The following is a 17306-nucleotide window of genomic DNA, read 5'->3' as shown; positions in this document are numbered from 1 at the left end:
CCCCTGGCTTGGACAGCAGCACTCTGAGCAGGGTCAATAACTGGCTGGAGGGCCTGTGAGAAGAGACCAGCAGCAGTCTCTCTACAATGTCCTCTCAGGCACAGCTCAGGTGCTGGCACACCTAGGGCTGGGCTGGGAGGTGGGACCCCAGGGTGTCCTGGTGCTGCATCCTCTCCTGACTGACACATTCTGCTCTTCTGAGCTCCATTTCTCAGCTGGGACTTGGGCACTGACCCCTTCAGTGCCCCTTCAGAGCTGCCCTTGCAGCATGCAGGTGCTGCAGGCTTGGAGCCAGGATAGGAGGTTGGAACAGCAGAGGTGGCTGAGACAGGAGGAGATGGAGAGTGCAGGAAACACAGAGCTGCTGAGCACCCCACCAAATGTATCCCTGGAGCTGAGCAGCAGCAGCCACTGCCTGTGTGCTCCTGGGAAGGGCAGAGCTGGTGCAGAGAGGAGTTGGCTGCAGACAAAGCCCAGCAGGAGAGCTGAGCCTCACAGCATGGGCAGGGGGCTTCAGGCAGGGTTCTGTGGTGGTGCAGAGCCATCTGTGGTGGTGAATGGTGCCACTGGCAGGCACCAGTGGTGTGCCCCAGGGAGCAGTGCTGGGCCCCAGCCTGTTCAATATCTTTACTGATGATGTGGATGAGGGCACTGAGTCCATCAGCAGTCAGTGTGCAGATGACACCAAGCTGGGGACAGGAGCTGATCTGCTGGAGGGTAGAAGAGCTCTGCAGAGGGACCTCAACAGGCTGGGCAGATGGGCAGAGGCCAAGGGCAGGAGATTGAACACATCCAAGTGCCAGGTGCTGCACATTGGCCACAGCAACCCCAGGCAGTGCTACAGGCTGGGGTCAGAGTGGCTGAGAGCAGCCAGGCAGAGAGGGACCTGGGGGTGCTGGTTGATGGTAGGATGAACATGAGCCTGCAGTGTGCCCAGGTGGCCAAGAAAGCCAATGGCATCCTGGCCTGCATCAGGAAGAGTGTGGCCAGCAGGAGCAGGGAGGTCATTGTGCCCCTGTGCTCTGCTTTGGGTAGGCCACACCTTGAGTCCTGTGTCCAGTTCTGGGCCCCTCAGTTTAAGAAGGACATTGAGAGACTTGAAGGTGTCCAGAGAAGGGCAAGAAAGCTGGGGAGGGGTCTGGAGCACAGCCCTGTGAGGAGAGGCTGAGGGAGCTGGGGTTGCTTAGCCTGGAGAAGAGGAGGCTCAGGGGAGACCTTCTTGCTCTCTGCAACTCCCTGAAGGGAGGCTGTAGCCAGGTGGGGGTTGGTCTCTTCTCCCAGGCAGCCAGCACCAGAACAAGAGGACACAGTCTCAAGCTGTGCCAGGGGAGGTTGAGGCTGGAGGTGAGGAAGAAATTCTTCCCAGCAGGACAGATTGGCCATTGGGATGTGCTGCCCAGGGAGGTGGTGGAGTCCCCATCCCTGGAGGTGTTTAGGCAGAGCCTGGCTGAGGCACTTGGTGCCATGGTTTAGTTGATCAGATGGTGTTGGGTGATGGGTTGCACTTGATGATCTCTGAGGTCTTTTGCAACCTGGTCTATTCTATTCTATTCTATTCTACTCTACTCTACTCTACTCTACTCTATTCTATACTGAGGTAGCCCTGCCCAGTACCCATGGATGCAGGCACAGGGACAGTGCTGAGCTCACCTTAGCCTTGGTGCAGCAGTAGATGTGGTGTTGTGGGCCATGGTTTAGTGCTGACCTGGCAGTGCTGGGTCAATGCCTGGCCTCAATGGTCTTAGAGCCATAGAACTGTCAGGGTTGGAAGGGACCTCAATGCTCAGCCAGCCCCAACCCCCTGCCATGGGCAGGGACACCTCACACTGCAGCAGGTTGCTCACAGCCACATCCAGCCTGGCTGCAAACACCTCCAGGCAGGAGGCTTCCACCACCTCCCTGGGCAGCCTGTGCCAGGCTCTCACCACCCTCCTGGGGAACAACTTCTTCCTCACATCCAATCTCATTCTACCCATTTCTAGTTTTGTTCCATCCCCCCCAGCCCTATCATTCCCTGACACCCTCAAAAGTCCCTCCCCAGCTTTCTTGGAGCCCCCTTCAGATCCTGGAAGGCCACAATTAGGTCTCCTCAGAGCCTTCTCCTCTCCAGACTGCACAACCCCAACTCCCTCAGTCTGTCCTCACAGCAGAGCAGCTCCAGCCCTCTGCTCATCCTCGTGGCCCTTCTCTGGACACCTTCCAGCACCTCCAGATCCTTCTGTGTTGAAGGTCTCTCCCAGCTCAAGTGGTTCTGTGATTGACTCTGTCAGCAAAGTGTGAGCAGCTCACCATGGCACAGGCAAAGCCAAGCTTTGCCCTAAGAACTGGCAGCTGAAGGACATCACCAAGCACCAAACCCAGCCTGGGAGTGGTGGGGCACAGCTGACCTCCCTTCTGACACCCCCATTAAAAAAACATCAGAAAGGAATTGAAACCTTCTCTTTTATGGAATCATAGCATCACAGAACTGTCAGGGCTGGAAGGGACCTCAAGGCTCAGCCAGCGCCAACCCCCCTGCCATGGGCAGGGACACCTCACACTGCAGCAGGTTGCTCACAGCCACATCCAGCCTGGCTGCAAACACCTCCGGGCAGGAGGCTTCCACCACCTCCCTGGGCAACCTGTGCCTAAATCCCTGAGGATCCATCTAGGGCAGCCAGCTTAGGTGCTGCTCTAATTCCTCCTGGCCCCTCTCTGCCTCTCCTCACACCTTGGTGCCCCTTATGAGCTACTGGAGGCTCCACCACCAAGCCCCCTCCCCTAAAGCTGGGCTGTGAAACCCAGCTCAGGGCACTCCACACTCCTGGCTGCACAGCTAGGGGCAGCAAAGCAGCTGGAGGGTGAAGGCAGCTGTGGCTGTGGCAGCTAAACCTTCACCAGAGCTTTCACTCCTTCCACTTCATTAATGAAAGGGGAAAAACAAACAAGGCCTGAGGGCCCTGACATCAGGAAAAAAACAAGAGAGAGTCCAGACTGTGTGCTTTAGAGCAGAGTTTCCTGTAACCACCTCTGCCTGCTTCCCTTCCCTTCATTTTCTCCATGCTGTCAGCCTGGGCCCAGGCAGGTCAAAGGGTGAAGCTCTTTTGGAAAGAGGTTTCCTTTGTTGTTGTTTGTTTCCAGCAAGCTGCCACTGGCCAAGCCTCTCCTTTCTTGGTACCTTCACAGCAGAGTGGGAAATACGTGGTCAGAGCTCAGGCTTCTTGTTTTCCTTGGGTTGTTTTCTTCCACATGAAAGCCTCTGGCTGCCAAGGCAGCCTCTGACAAACCACCACCACCATCACCTCCCAGAGATGTGGCAGCGTGGGCAAAGTCCTGGCTGGGCTGCAGAGCCCTCCCTGCCTTCCACAGCCTCAGAGGGGTTTGCCCTGCGTGGGGTTGGAAGAGAGGAAGATGTTCCTCCAGCTGCTCATCCAGGAGGTGAAAATGGGGGGGTGGGGGTTGCAAGGCTAAAGGAAGAGTTGTGCTGGCAGCCTCCCTTCAGTGAGAGCTGGCCAGGCTGAGAGCTGGGCAGAGGAGACCTCATGAGGTTCACCAAGGGCAAGGGTAGGGTCCTGCACCTGGGCAGGAACAACCTCCTGCAGCAGCACAGGGGAGGGGGGACCTGCTAGGGAGCAGCTCTGCAGAGGGGAACCTGGCAGTGATGTGGGACAAATCCACCATGAGCCAGCAGTGTGCCCTTGAGGCCAAGGAGGCCAAAGGTGTCCTGGGCTGCATGAAGAAGAGTGTGGCCAGCAGGTCGAGAGAGTGTCCCCAGTGCCCCAGTGAGGCCTCATCTGGAGTGCTGGGTCCAGTTCTGAGCTCCCCAGTTCAGGAGAGACAGAGAACTGCTGGAGAGAGTCCAGGGGAGGCTGCAAAGCTGCTGAGGGGCCTGGAGCAGCTCTGGGAGGAGCAAAGGCTGAGAGCCCTGGGGCTGAGAGCCTGCAGGAGAGCAGCCCCAGAGGGGAGCTGAGCAATGCTCAGCAAGAGCTAAAGGAGCTGTGGGGGGCAAGAGGCTGGGGCCAGACTCTGCTCAGTGGTGCCCAGGGACAGCACAAGGGGCAGTGGGCACAGACTGGAAGCCAGGAGGTTCCATGTGAGCAGGAGGAGAAAGTTGTTTGTTGTGAGGGTGCTGGAGGCCTGGAGCAGGCTGCCCAGAGAGGTTGTGGAGGCTCCTGGTGTGGAGAGCTTCCAAGCCCAGCTGGGCACTGTGCTGCTGGGCAAGCTGCTGTGGGTGCCCTGCTTTGGTTCACAGGTGCTGGGGCAGAGGTTGCTGCACCAACAGGCCCAGGGGACTGCTCCATCTGTGCTTGCTTCATGGCCATGTGATGGAGGGGATGGTCCTGCCCAGAACACAGACAGAAGAAAGAGGCAGCCTGCTCTCAGCACCACTCTGGGTTGCACTGTGTCATTCCCAGGGCTCCCAGCACAAGCTGTGCTCTGGTTCCTGCCTCCCAGCTTCCCCTCCTGGGGGTCCTGCAGACCCTGTGGTCCTGGGGACCATGCTCACTGGGGGACCTAGAGGACCATCTTGGTGCCTGGAGAGCATCTCCTAAGCTTGTAATGGTCTACAGTAGTCAGCACTACCAGGCTGGAGTAGCCAGCACTGCCTTCCCTTGCTCATGGTGGATGGCCTGGGAACAGAGGTGGATTTTGGGGGTTCTGAGTTGAGAATCCTAGAACTGTCCTAGGATCATGGAGTGGCTTGGGTTGGAAAAGCTCTCCAAGACCATTGTGTGCAACCATCACCTAACACCACCCCAGGAGCCATGGCCACACATTGCTGGAACCCCTCCAGGGCTGGGGACTCCACCACCTCCCTGGGCAGCCTCTGCCAGTCCCTGACCACTCCTGCAGCTAAGACATCTTTCCCCATATCCAACCTGACCCTCCCCTGGTCCCCATCCCTTTGTGTCCTCTCGTGCCCTGTCTCTTCCCACTGTGCTTTGCTGTGGAGATGAGCATCAGGCAGCTCCTGCCATTCCCCCCTCTTATTCCCAGGCCAGTGCAGAGCCAGGGGGGCTGTGGGATCCCCATCCTTGGTGGTACTCAAAGTCCTAAGCCTTCTGCCACAGCTCCAGCTTGGAGCAGGCAGTTCCTGAGCTCCAGCCCTACCTACCTGCTCCTGGGGTTACTTTTGACATGAGTCCATTCTCAGTGCAGAAGCAGACCTTCTGTCCCCTGAGAGCTGAGAGAAGCTTCTGAGGAGACAGAGCCTCTTCTCCTTGCTCAGCCTGTATCAGAGAATCACAGAATCAGGAAGGTTGCAAAAGACCTCAGAGATCATTAACTCCAAACTGTCACCCAACACCATCTCATCAACTAAAACTTGGCACCAAGTGCCTCAGCCAGGCTCTTCCTAAGCACCTCCAGGGATGGGGACTCCACCACCTCCCCGGGCAGCACATCCCAGTGGCCAATCACTCTCTCTGTGTAGAACTTCCTCCTAACCTCCAGCCTCAAGCTCCCCTGGCACAGCTCCAGACTGTGTCCTCTTGTTCTGATACTGGCTGCCTGGGAGAAGAGACCAACCCCCACCTGGCTACAACCTCCCTTCAGGGAGTTGGAGAGAGCAATGAGGTCTCCCCTGAGCCTCCTCTTCTCCAGGCTAAGCAACCCCAGCTCCCTCAGCCTTTCCTCACAGGGCTGTGCTCCAGACCCCTCCCCAGGCTCATTGCCTTTCTCTGGACATTTTCAAGTCTCTCAATGTCCTTCTTAACCTGAGGGGCTCAGGACTGGACACAGGACTCCAGGTGTGGCCTAACCAGCGCTGAGCACAGGGCAGAATGAGCTCCCTGCTCCTGCTGGCCACACTGTTCCTGATGCAGGCCAGGAAGGTAGGGCTTGAAATCCTCTTCCTCCTTGCCAGCTCAGAGTGTAACATCTCTTTCCCCTCCCTGCCTGGTGCTGTTTTTCCCCCCAGCTGTCCAGATCCACATCCTGAAGGCAGAGAAGAATGCCGACTGGTGGAAGTTCACCGTCAACATCATCTCCGTCTACAAGCAGGGCAGCAACCGGATCCGGCGCGGGGACCAGACCCTCTGGATCCACTCCAAGGACATAGCCTGCAAGTGCCCCAAAATCAAGCCCATGAAGAAGTACTTGCTGCTGGGCAACACGGAGGACTCTCCCGACCAGAGCGGCATCATTGCGGACAAAAGCAGCCTGGTGATCCAGTGGAGGGATACGTGGGCACGGCGGCTCAGGAAGTTCCAGCAGCGGGAGAAGAAGGGCAAGTGTAAGAAGGCCTAAAGGGAGGAGAAGGCGCAGGAGAGAGCGAGGGGGAAGAGACTTGAGTGTGCATGCTGCTTGGTGTAGAGCTGGGGTGGTGGGCAGGGAGGGGAGGCAAGGCCTTGGAGCTGCCGGGCTGGGGGCGCGCGGCCGGGAGGGGGCCGGCCCTGGGGGGCTGCGGGGTCTGCTCCTCCGAGGAGCCCGGGAGGGAACAAGAACAAAAAGGCAACCAAAACCAAACCAAACCAAGACAAAGTGGCTGTCAAGCAAGAGGAGTGGGGGTGGGCAGCACCTGCTGCCACCTCTGCCCGGCTTCTCTCTGCCCCCGGTGAGCTGACGGAACTGGAGACACCAAATGGCTTTCCAGCTGCTAACATCTGCTGCTCCCAAAGCAAAGGCCTGGGGACACCAAGCCTCTGAGGAGCTCAGCACCAGCCACGCTGCAAGTTAGCTCCCTGGCCCCACAGCCACCCATTGGCAGCTCAGGGGGCACAAGACAGCTGCTGGAGAGGAACTAAACAGAGGCTGAGCGCTGAGGACAGACCCAAGGAGCACCTCATGGGTGCTTTGAAGGTCCTTTGGTATCCAATTGCCACAACCATCACCTGCCCTACGGTACCCAGGGGTGGCCAAGGTCTGCAGCCATGGCCATACTCTGATCCCAGGTCTGCAGCCATGGCCATGCCCTGACCCCAGGTCCCCAGCCATGGCCATGCTCTGACCCCAGGTCCCCAGCCATGGCCATGCTCTGATCCCAGGTCCCCAGCCAAGGCCATGCTCTGATCCCAGGTCCCCAGCCATGGCCATGCTCTGATCCCAGGTCTGCAGCCATGGCCATGCTCTGATCCCAGGTCCCCAGCCATGGCCATGCTCTGATCCCAGGTCTGCAGCCATGGCCATGCTCTGATCCCAGATCCCCAGCCATGGCCATGCTCTGTTCCCAGGTCTGCAGCCAAGGCCATGCTCTGATCCCAGATCCCCAGCCATGGCCATGCTCTGATCCCAGGTCCCCAACCATGGCCATGGTCTGGCCCCAGGTTACTCACAGCAAAGAGGTCAGGACTTCCATGTGGGCATAACTTGTGGAGTGCCTCCTTGCTCCCTGCCCCATGCCCTGAGGAGCACTGTCCCCCACCAGTGTGAGCTCACAGGTTGCCCTGGTTCCCTCCCAGCCAAGGATTTAATAACCCAAGGAAACCCCAGGCTTGAAAAAAGTAAGTTGGCATCCAGATCCTGCAGGTGCCCTGGAGGATCTCACCCATCACCGTCCCTGAGCCTCCACCATGGCCACCCTGAGACCTCCTTCATGGCCTTGGTCCTCTCTGCTGCTAGCAGACTGGTGAACCCTCAGATGACAGCAAATCTGTGCAGACAACCCCGAGGTCCTGAGTGGTTTCACTCCCAGACTCACCCAACTCTCCTGCACCCACCCCAGCTCTGCCCTCAAGCCCTCTGGAGCTCCTTGGCATCCCTGCATGAAGTGCCCAAACCCCCTTGGGAAACAAAGGAGATGGGGCAGCAAGTTCCAAGGGACTGTCCCCAGGGGCAGGGAGTGCCAAAAGATCAGTCCCATGGGCAGGGAGTGCCAAAGGACTGTCCCCAGGGCCAGGGAGTGCCAAGGGACTGTCCCCATGGGCAGGGATTGACAAGGGACTGTCCCCAGGGGCAGGGAGTGCCAAAGGATCAGTCCCATGGGCAGGGAGTGCCAAGGGACTGTCCCCAGGGCCAGGGAGTGCCAAGGGACTGTCCCCATGGGCAGGGATTGACAAAGGACTGTCCCCATGGGCAGGGAGTGCCAAGGGACTGTCCCCAGGGGCAGGGAGTGCCAAAGGATCAGTCCCATGGGCAGGGAGTGCCAAGGGACTGTCCCATGGCCAGGGAGTGCCAAGGCACTGTCCCCAGGGGCAGGGATTGATGAAGGACTGTCCCCATGGGCAGGGAGTGCCAAAGGATCAGTCCCATGGGCAGGGAGTGCCAAGGCACTGTCCCCAGGGGCAGGGAGTGCCAAGGGACTGTCCCATGGGCAGGGAGTGCCAAGGCACTGTCCCCAGGGGCAGGGAGTGCCAAGGGACTGTCCCATGGCCAGGGAGTGCCAAGGCACTCCCTGCCAGGGGCCAGTGCAGAGCACTAAGGCTTGGCCAAGCTGCAGCCAGTGCAGGCCAGAGACCTGCCCCAAAGGGAAGGGGCCTCAGCCAAGGGGTGCATGAGCAAGGGGTGACCCAGCTGGAGCTCCCCAGCCTGCTCCCCTCCTTCTGCTGGGGGTGAAACCCTTCTCCATGTCCCAGTCTCTAATCAATGCTGCCCTAAGCAAGGCAGTGGCTGCCTCACCTCCACCTCACTGCCCCGGCCCCAGGGCTGGAGCATCTTCCCCTAGCTCGTTCTGGGAGCAGGTTGAGTCGTTTGCCACCCAGCTGCTGGGTCCCTGTGGCAGGCTGCTCCTTGGCCACCCCAGGCCACCAGGAGCAGGGATATCTGAGCTCACCTCATGGCTGCAGCCAGGCAAGAGCTGGGGTGGAAAGGCAGGGAGGGCAGGATGGGTACCTGGAGGAGCAGCAAACTTTAGTCACTCTGAAGAGCCAAACCTCCCTGGTGTTTTTTCCCTTTAGGAAACTTGGAGACATCCATTTTATGACATTTTCCAGTGGTTTTGCCTTGGTTTATAGCAATCAACAATATTTATATAATGACATAAACCACCATAAAGCAAGGCAGCCATCCCAATAGGTGTGAGGAGGAGAGCAGAGGAGAGCTCCCAGGGAAGCACTCACCGGCCCTGCAGGGAGGGAGCTCCCCTGAGCCTCCTCCTGCAACCACCAGCACCCCCCTCCCAAGATCAGTTTGGGCATTAGGAGAGGAATCCCACCCTGGATGTCAAGCAACACCCCTACAGGGACAGGCTGAGAGCTGGGGCTGTTCAGCCTGGAGAAGAGAAGGCTCCAGGGAGACCTCAGAGCAGCCTTCCAGTACGTGAAGGGAGCTGCAGGAGAGCTGGGGAGGGACTTTTGACAAGGGCTGGGAGTGACAGGATGAGGAACAATGGCTTTGAGCTGGGAGAGGAGAGATTGAGACTGGAGAGGAGGAAAACAGTGGTGAGACACTGGCACAGGTTGCCCAGGGAGGCTGTGGCTGCCTCCTCCCTGGAGGTGTTCAAGGCCGGGTTGGATGAGGCCTTGAGCAGCCTGGGCTGGTGGGAGGTGTCCCTGCCCATGGCAGGGGGTTGGAAGTGGATGATCCCTGAGGTCCCTTCCAACCCAAAGCAGTAAATGATTCTATGAAGCCTGTGGCCTCTCCCCTCACCCAGAGCAGGTTGGGGTTTCCTCACCTCAGACCTCAAGAGCCAACAGCTCTGCAGGGAAGGGAACCCAAGGCACCAAGTTTGGAAGGCTGAAATCTGACCTCAAGGGTCTAGATGGAGGCTTCAAGCCCCCAGGTGTGGCTTGGGTGCTCCCCTGCAGCCAGCATGGCCTGGACCACCCCAGGGCCACCCCACGCTGGCTGGAGGCAGCTTGTCCTCAGTGAGCTGGATGCCCTTGAACCACAGGAGACCTTCAAACGCCCTGCTAGAGACCAGCTCCAACCCAAAGCCAGTTCTCCACTTGGATAGCAGGAAGGGAAGGCCAGAGGCCATGGGGGCTTGGGACCTGCCCAGCCAGCACACCTGGACCCCCAACGCTCACTCCCCTTCCCCAGCCCTGGCAGATGCAGTTGTCCTGCCCAGCGCAGCCCTGGGACCCCCACACCCACCCAGGGACAAGCCTGAGCCCCTTCCCTCATCCAAATGATTTGGATCCCAGCTCCATCCCATGGCCAGGCCCCTCCAGGCACTGACGCGACCTGGGAAGTCAGAAGGACCTGGAGTTTGCACAAGATGTGAAACCACTTGGAGCCCAGCCCAGCCACAGGGACCTGCAGAGGAGAAGTCTCCCAGCCCCATCCCCATCTCACCAAGGCCCTGTCCCGCCAGGACCCCATCAGGACCCCACCAGGACCCCAGCCCTTGCTCCCTCTTGGATTTTTGTTCTTCCCAAGCAGACTGGAGCAGCTCCCTCACTCCATCCATGGTCCCCCAGTGCCCCTGGCACACCCCCAGTAACCTCCCTGCTGTGGAAGCTGCTGGTCCACAGCCTGATCCAGTGGGAGGTGTCCCTGCCAGTGGCGGGGGGGTTGGAACTGGCTGAGCTTTGAGGTCCCTTCCAACCCTGGCAATTCTGTGATTCTCCTCTGGGGAAGGCAGAGCAGCCTCAGTTCTGGGGTGTCTGGGGATGCAACTCTTCCCTGCAGCCCCCCCTGCTCTGGAACACCTCCCAGGGGGACACCTCTGTCCCACCCCCCCGACAAGAGGCAAGCTGTCACCCCTAACCATCAGCCTCCCCAGCCAGGGGGGCAGCTCTCTTGGGGCTACAACCACAGCATCACCACGGTTGGAAGAGACCTCAAAGATTCAGTGTTCAGTATTCCTGAGGTTGGAAGGGACCTCAAAGCTCATTGAGTCCAACCTCTCACCACAGACCTCGTGACTAGGGTAGGGAGGACACTACTGCCCGCTGCAGGCTTGAACTCCTGACCTTCCCATTAAGGGTCTGATGCACCACCAACATCCAGTCCAACCTGTCACTGCCACCAGCGAGGAACCCGGACCCCCCACCCTGCACCACAGTATCACAGGATCACAGTATCACTAAGGTTGGAAGAGACCTCGAGGATCATCAAGCCCAACCTGGCATCATAGACCCCATGACTAAACCATGGCACCAAGTGCCACATCCAATCCCCTCTTGAACACCTCCAGGGATGGGGACTCCACCACCTCCCTGGGCAGCACATCCCAATGATGAATGACTCTCTCAGTGAAGAACTTTGTCCTCACCTCCAGCCTAAACCTCCCCTGGCACAGCTTGAGACTGTGTCCTCTTGTTCTGGTGCTGCTTGCCTGGGAGAAGAGACCAACCCCCACCTGGCTACAACCTCCCTTCAGGGAGTTGGAGAGAGCAAGAAGGTCTCCCCTGAGCCTTCTCCTCTCCAGGCTCAGCAACCCCAGCTCCCTCAGCCTCTCCTCACAGGGCTGTGCTCCAGACCCCTCCCCAGCCTTGTTGCCCTTCTCTGGACACCTTCAAGTCTCTCAATGTCCTTCTTAAACTGAGGAGCCCAGAACTGGACACAGGACTCAAGGTGTGGCCTAACCAATGCAGAGTCCAGGGGCACAATGACCTCCCTGCTCCTGCTGGCCACACTGTTCCTGATGCAGCCCAGGATGCCCTCGGCCCCACCACCACCACCACCCTGGCGGGGGGGAGGGGAGAGGCTGGCAGAGGCGGCCGGGGAAGGAGCCGCGGTGCCTCCAGCAGAGCTTGGGGAGCAGCTGAGACACCAAAACAATCATCACCCGCCGGCAGCACCCACCACAACTCCTTTGGTCTCGTTTCTGTCCGTCCCGTTCCCCCCAACCCCTCCTCGTGTCCCTGCCCTCTCCCTTGCCTTCCCTTCCCTTCCCCTCCCCTCCCCAAACCTGTGTGGGGTCGGTGTGGGTTTTGCCGGGGAGGGGGAGGGGGAGGGTCGGGGCTGGCTGGGGCTGGGGCTGGGGCTTTCCGTTGTTGCTGTCGGTCGTCGTCGTCGTCCTTTGGGATTCTTTCTGTTAATACCTTGAAGTGTAAATGTTGTTTAGTTCACAAGCCCGGGGCCAGCCCGCCCCGGGCCGCGTTCCTCTCTGATGCATACTAATATATTATGGTTATTATATATGAATATATTTAATGACACGTGGAAAAGTTGTGGATTTCCTTATTTTTTTTGGCTTTCCTCTCCTTTTTTTTCCTTCCCCCCTCCAATTCTTTTTTTCCTCCCCTCCCCCCACTTGTTGCCTTCTTCTTTTCCCCCCCCCCCCTCCCTTGTTAGTTCTGTTTTGGGTTCTTTTCGTTTGGGTTTGTTTGGTTGGGTTTTTTTTTTCTTGGTGGTTGTTGTTTTTCCCCTTCTGGTTTTCTTTGGCTCTGTGTTTCCCCTTCCCCCCCCCCCCCCCCCCCCCTTTGTTCCTCCCTTCGGTTAGCTTGGCTGTAACTGAACCTGAAGGAGCTTTGTTAACTGTTCAGCACCCACTCGGTAGAACTAAAGGCAGAAAGCAGTTGAATAAACTCTTGTAAACTGTTCGCCCAGGTCTCCTGATTGCTCCCACACAGCCGCCCCGAGGGATGAGGAGCTGGGCAGGGAGGAGTGGAGATCCCCCCCCCTCAGGCTGTGCTGCCACTGAGGGAGAGCTGGGCAGGAAGGAGTGGAGATCCCCCCCCTCAGGCTGTGCTGTCACAGAGGGAGAGCTGGCCAGGAGGAGAGCTGGGCAGAGGGAACCTCCTGAAGGTCACCAAGGGCAAGGGTAGGGTCCTGCACCCGGGGAGGAACAACCTCCTGCAGCAGCACAGGGGAGGAAGCAGCTCCACAGAGAGGGTGCTGGGGGGCAGCAGGCTCCCCATGAGCCAGCAGTGTGCCCTTGTGGCCACGAAGGTGTCCTGGGCTGCATGAAGAAGAGTGTGGCCAGCAGGCTGAGAGAGGCTCTTCTCTCCCTCTACCCGGTCCTAGGGAGGCCTCATCTGCAGTGCTGGGTCCAGTTCTGCCTTCCCAGTTCCAGAGGGACAGAGAACTGCTGGAGAGAGTCCAGGGGAGGCTGCAAAGCTGCTGAGGGGCCTGGAGCAGCTCTGGGAGGAGCAAAGGCTGAGAGCCCTGGGGCTGAGAGCCTGCAGAAGAGCAGCCCCAGAGGGCAGCTGAGCAATGCTCAGCAAGAGCTAAAGGAGCTGTGGGGGGCAAGAGGCTGGGGCCAGACTCTGCTGAGTGGTGCCCAGGGACAGCACAAGGGGCAGTGGGCACAGACTGGAAGCCAGGAGGTTCCATCTGAGCAGGAGGAGAAAGTTGTTTGGTGTGAGGGTGCTGGAGGCCTGGAGCAGGCTGCCCAGAGAGGTTGTGGAGTCTCCTGGTGTGGAGAGCTTCCAAGCCCAGCTGGGCACTGTGCTGCTGGGCAAGCTGCTGTGGGTTGGACTGGGTGATCTCCAGAGCTCCCTTCCAACCCTCCCCATGCTGGGGTTCTGGGTCTCTCTCTCCCTTGCCTCCCTAGGTCTCTTTCAATGTGCCCTTGGCAGGGTCCACCATGGCACACAGCTGTTTCTGTTTGCCCATCCCAGCAGCTCTCCTTGCCAGCCCCTGGGGCCAGTGGGATCATCACAGGCTCACAGTGGGTGGGAGGGGAGGCTCCTTTCTGGCACCTCTGGGCTCTCTGGGACTGCTGTGAGCTCTGGACTGGGCTATGTCCCACTGCATCCCCATCCTTTGCTGCCCAAGGAGGCTGTGCCCTACAGAGCCAGGACACACCAAAACCTGTGGGACCCCACAGAGAGGTAGTGGCCAGGTATGGGGACAGGAGACAACCAGATCCTGGGGTCAGTGGGGCTGCCAACCCCCCTCCAGCCCTGTTTTCTGCTCCATCCACAGGCTGCTGGACAGTGCCATCCCTTCCTGACCATCCACCACAGGGGTCTGGGCTCCCATCAGCCACCTCCCATGGGCACCACTGGTGTTAGATGCTGCTGGAGTTGTTGGTCCCTGAGAGCAGGCAAAGGCTGTTGGTGCAGACAAGCTGGAAAGCTGGAGGTGGCAGGGGTGGGGAGGGAGTGAGGCAGCAAAACACCTCCAGAGAGACAAACACAGGCAAAAGGTCCTGCCAAGAGCCAAGGGGTCACCCCTTTTGGCCCCCAGCACTGGTAATTTATGGCTGGGAAAACACCTCAGAGGGCAGACACCTCAGATCTTTATTGCAGAGACAAATGGGTCACAAGTGCCAGCACCTCTGCTCCAGGGCTGTCCCCTGCAGCTCTGCAGGGGGGCAAATGGCTTTCCCAGATTGTTCTGCCTGTGTCCTCCTGGCAGCAGCTGCTCCTCCAGGGAACACACCGTGGCTCTGCAAGGAGGGGAAAGAGCCCAGTCCCACCCAGGGGGGGATTGCTCCCAGCCTTGGTCCCACCTGTGGGAGCAGCACTGAGCTCCCAGCCTGCAGCAGTGTGAAGCACAGAGCCAGGGAATCGATTCAGTTGGGAGAGACCTCCAAGATCATCCAGTCCAGATGTTGACCCCTCAGCAGCACCCTGGCCACCAAAGCATGGCCCCAGGTGCCATGGCCACAGGGTTCTGGAACACCCCCAGGGCTGGGGACTCCACCACCTCCCTGGGCAGCCTCTGCCAATCCCTGACCACCCCTGCAGCAAAGACATTTTCCCTCCTCTCCAACCTCAGCCTCCCCTGGCACAATTTCAGGCCATTTCCTCTCCTTCTATCACCTGAGACTAGGGAGCAGAGCCCAACCCCCACCTCCCTGCAGCCTCCTCTCAGGTTTGTAGAGAGCAATGAGGTCTCCCCTCAGCCTCCTCTTCTCCACACTGAACACCCCACCCCTGTTGCCCAGACCCTTCCCAGCTTCATTGCCCTCCTCTGGACCTGCCCCAGCTCCCCAATGTCCTTCTTGGTGAGAGGCCCAAACCTGACCCCAGTTTTGGGGCTGTGGCCTCACCAGTGCCCAGTAGAGGAAGACAATCCCTGCCCTGCTCCTGCTGGCCACACCACTGCTGACCCAGGCCAGGCTGCTCCTGGCCCTCTTGGCCACCTGGGCAGAGCTGAAGCATCTCTCTAAGTGAATCCATGCCAGCAGGCACAACCTGGGCTGGACTATTAAAGGCTTCAATGACTTTCTCCACCAAAGCACATGGAGAAGCAGGGAAGGCTCTGCTCCACCCCAGCCTTGGCCTTCTCTTCATGCCCTTCATGCTCAGAACATGGATCTGGCTGTCCACCACAAAGCACAAGCCTGGGATTCCCACTTTTGGTGAGTGCCAGACAGGAATGCTGGAGCCAGCAGAGCCTTGCCACACGATCTGGAATCCCTCCGGAGGAGCTGGTCTCTCCTCCAGGTCTCACCTCCAATCCTGGCAGCAGATGGAATGGAATGGAATGGGATGGAATGGGATGGGATGGGATGGAATGGAATGGAATGGAATGGAATAGAATAGAATAGAATAGAATAGAATAGAATAGAATAGAATAGAATAGAATAGAATAGAATAGAATAGAATAGAATAGACAAGGTTGGAAGAGACATCAGAGATCATCAAGTCCAACCTGTCACCCAACACCTCCTGACTACTAAACAATGGTTCCAAGTGCCTCATCCAATCCCCTCTTGAACACCTCCAGGGATGGGGACTCCACCACCTCCCTGGGCAGCACATCCCAATGGCCAATCTCTCTCTATGAAGAATTTCTCCCTAACATCCAGCCTAAACCTCCCCTGGCACAGCTTGAGACTGTGTCCTCTTGTTCTGCTGCTGGGTGCCTGGGAGAAGAGACCAACCCCCACCTGGCTACAACCTCCCTTCAGGGAGTTGGAGAGAGCAAGAAGGTCTCCCCTGAGCCTCCTCTTCTCCAGGCTAAGCAACCCCAGCTCCCTCAGCCTCTCCTCACAGGGCTGTGCTCCAGACCCCTCCCCAGCTTTGTTGCCCTTCTCTGGACACCTTCCAGCAGCTCAACATCTTCCCTAACCTGAGGAGCCCAGCACTGGACACAGGACTCAAGGTGTGGCCTGAGCAGTGCTGAGCACAGGGCACAATGACCTCCCTGCTCCTGCTGGCCACACTGTTCCTGATGCAGGCCAGGATGCCATTGGCCTTCTTGGCTGCCTGGGCACACTGCTTGCTCATGTTCAGCTGCTGTCAACCAGCACCCCCAGGTCCCTCTCTGCCTGGCTGCTCTCAGCCACTCTGACCCCAGCCTGTAGCACTGCCTGGGGTTGCTGTGGCCAATGTGCAGCACCTGGCACTTGGATGTGTTCAATCTCCTGCCCTTGGCCTCTGCCCATCTGCCCAGCCTGTCCAGGTCCCTCTGCAGAGCCTCTCTACCCTCCAGCAGATCAACTCCTGCCCCCAGCTTGGTGTCACCTGCACATTGACTGCTGATGGACTCAGTGCCCTCATCCAGATCATCAATAAAGATATTGAACAGGCTGGGGCCCAGCACTGCTCCCTGGGGCACACCACTGGTGCCTGCCAGTGGCACCATTCACCACCACAGATGGCTCTGCACCACCACAGAACCCTGCCTGAAGCCCCCTGCCCATGCTGTGAGGCTCAGCTCTCCTGCTGGGCTTTGTCTGCAGCCAACTCCTCTCTGCACCAGCTCTGCCCTTCCCAGGAGCACACAGGCAGTGGCTGCTGCTGCTCAGCTCCAGGGATGCATTTGGTGGGGTGCTCAGCAGCTCTGTGTTTCCTGCACTCTCCATCTCCTGCTGTCTCAGCCACCTCTGCTGTTCCAACCTCCTATCCTGGCTCCAAGCCTGCAGCACCTGCATGCTGCAAGGGCAGCTCTGAAGGGGCACTGAAGGGGTCAGTGCCCAAGTCTCAGCTGAGAAATGGAGCTCAGAAGAGCAGAATGTGTCAGTCAGGAGAGGATGCAGCACCAGGACACCCTGGGGTCCCACCTCCCAGCCCAGCCCTAGGTGTGCCAGCACCTGAGCTGTGCCTCACATTGTAGAGAGGCTGCTGCTGGTCTCTTCTCACAGGTGACAGAACAAGAGGGAATGGCCTCAAGCTGCCACTGGGGAGGTTTAGAATGGACAGCAGAAAGAATTTTTCCCATCAAGAGTGGTCAGGGTTGGAATGTGCTGCTCAGGGAGGTGGTGGAGTCCCCAAGCCTGGAGGTGTTTCAAGGTGGTTTGGATGTGGTGCTTGGAGCTCTGGTTTAGGGGTGACCCTTGCAGAGTAGGGCTCTGGGTTGGACTTGGTGATCCTGAGGGTCTCTTCCAACCTGAATGTCTCTGTGATGCTGTGTGAGAGCAGGGAGCCAAGAGCCAAGAGCCTGTCATGAGCTGTGGGAGGAGATACTCCACCAAGCCAGGTGAGGACCAGCCAAGGGCTGCCAAGTGTCATGCACCCAGCAGGGGATGTCCTGACACACACAGGGTCTGACAGGAAGCACTTTCTGTCCTGCTGCAGAGCAGCTCTCAGGAAGGTGAAGGCCTGGAGAGCCACTGCAGTGGGGCAGGAGGGAGGAGGAAACAGCAAAAGCCCAGGCAGAGGAGC

The 17306-nt window shown here is 58.7% G+C and overlaps 1 protein-coding gene across 1 annotated transcript in view; it reads left to right on the top strand.

Moving 5' to 3' along the window:
- Nucleotides 1-12347, top strand: part of NTN1 (netrin 1) — a 173135-nt gene extending 160788 nt beyond the window's left edge. Inside the window, exon 6 of the mRNA XM_068151606.1 lies at nucleotides 5900-12347. Within this exon, the coding sequence (XP_068007707.1) occupies nucleotides 5900-6228 (329 nt within the window). The 3' untranslated portion in view covers nucleotides 6229-12347. The remainder of the gene's footprint in view (nucleotides 1-5899) is intronic.
- Nucleotides 12348-17306: the final 4959 nt, after the last annotated feature.

The sequence above is a fragment of the Melanerpes formicivorus genome, unplaced genomic scaffold (assembly GCF_026170545.1).
Source record: "Melanerpes formicivorus ecotype bairdi unplaced genomic scaffold, bMelFor1.0.p_v2 SCAF_21, whole genome shotgun sequence".
NCBI lineage: Eukaryota > Metazoa > Chordata > Aves > Piciformes > Picidae > Melanerpes > Melanerpes formicivorus.
This window is presented reverse-complemented; position numbering and strand designations above follow the sequence as displayed.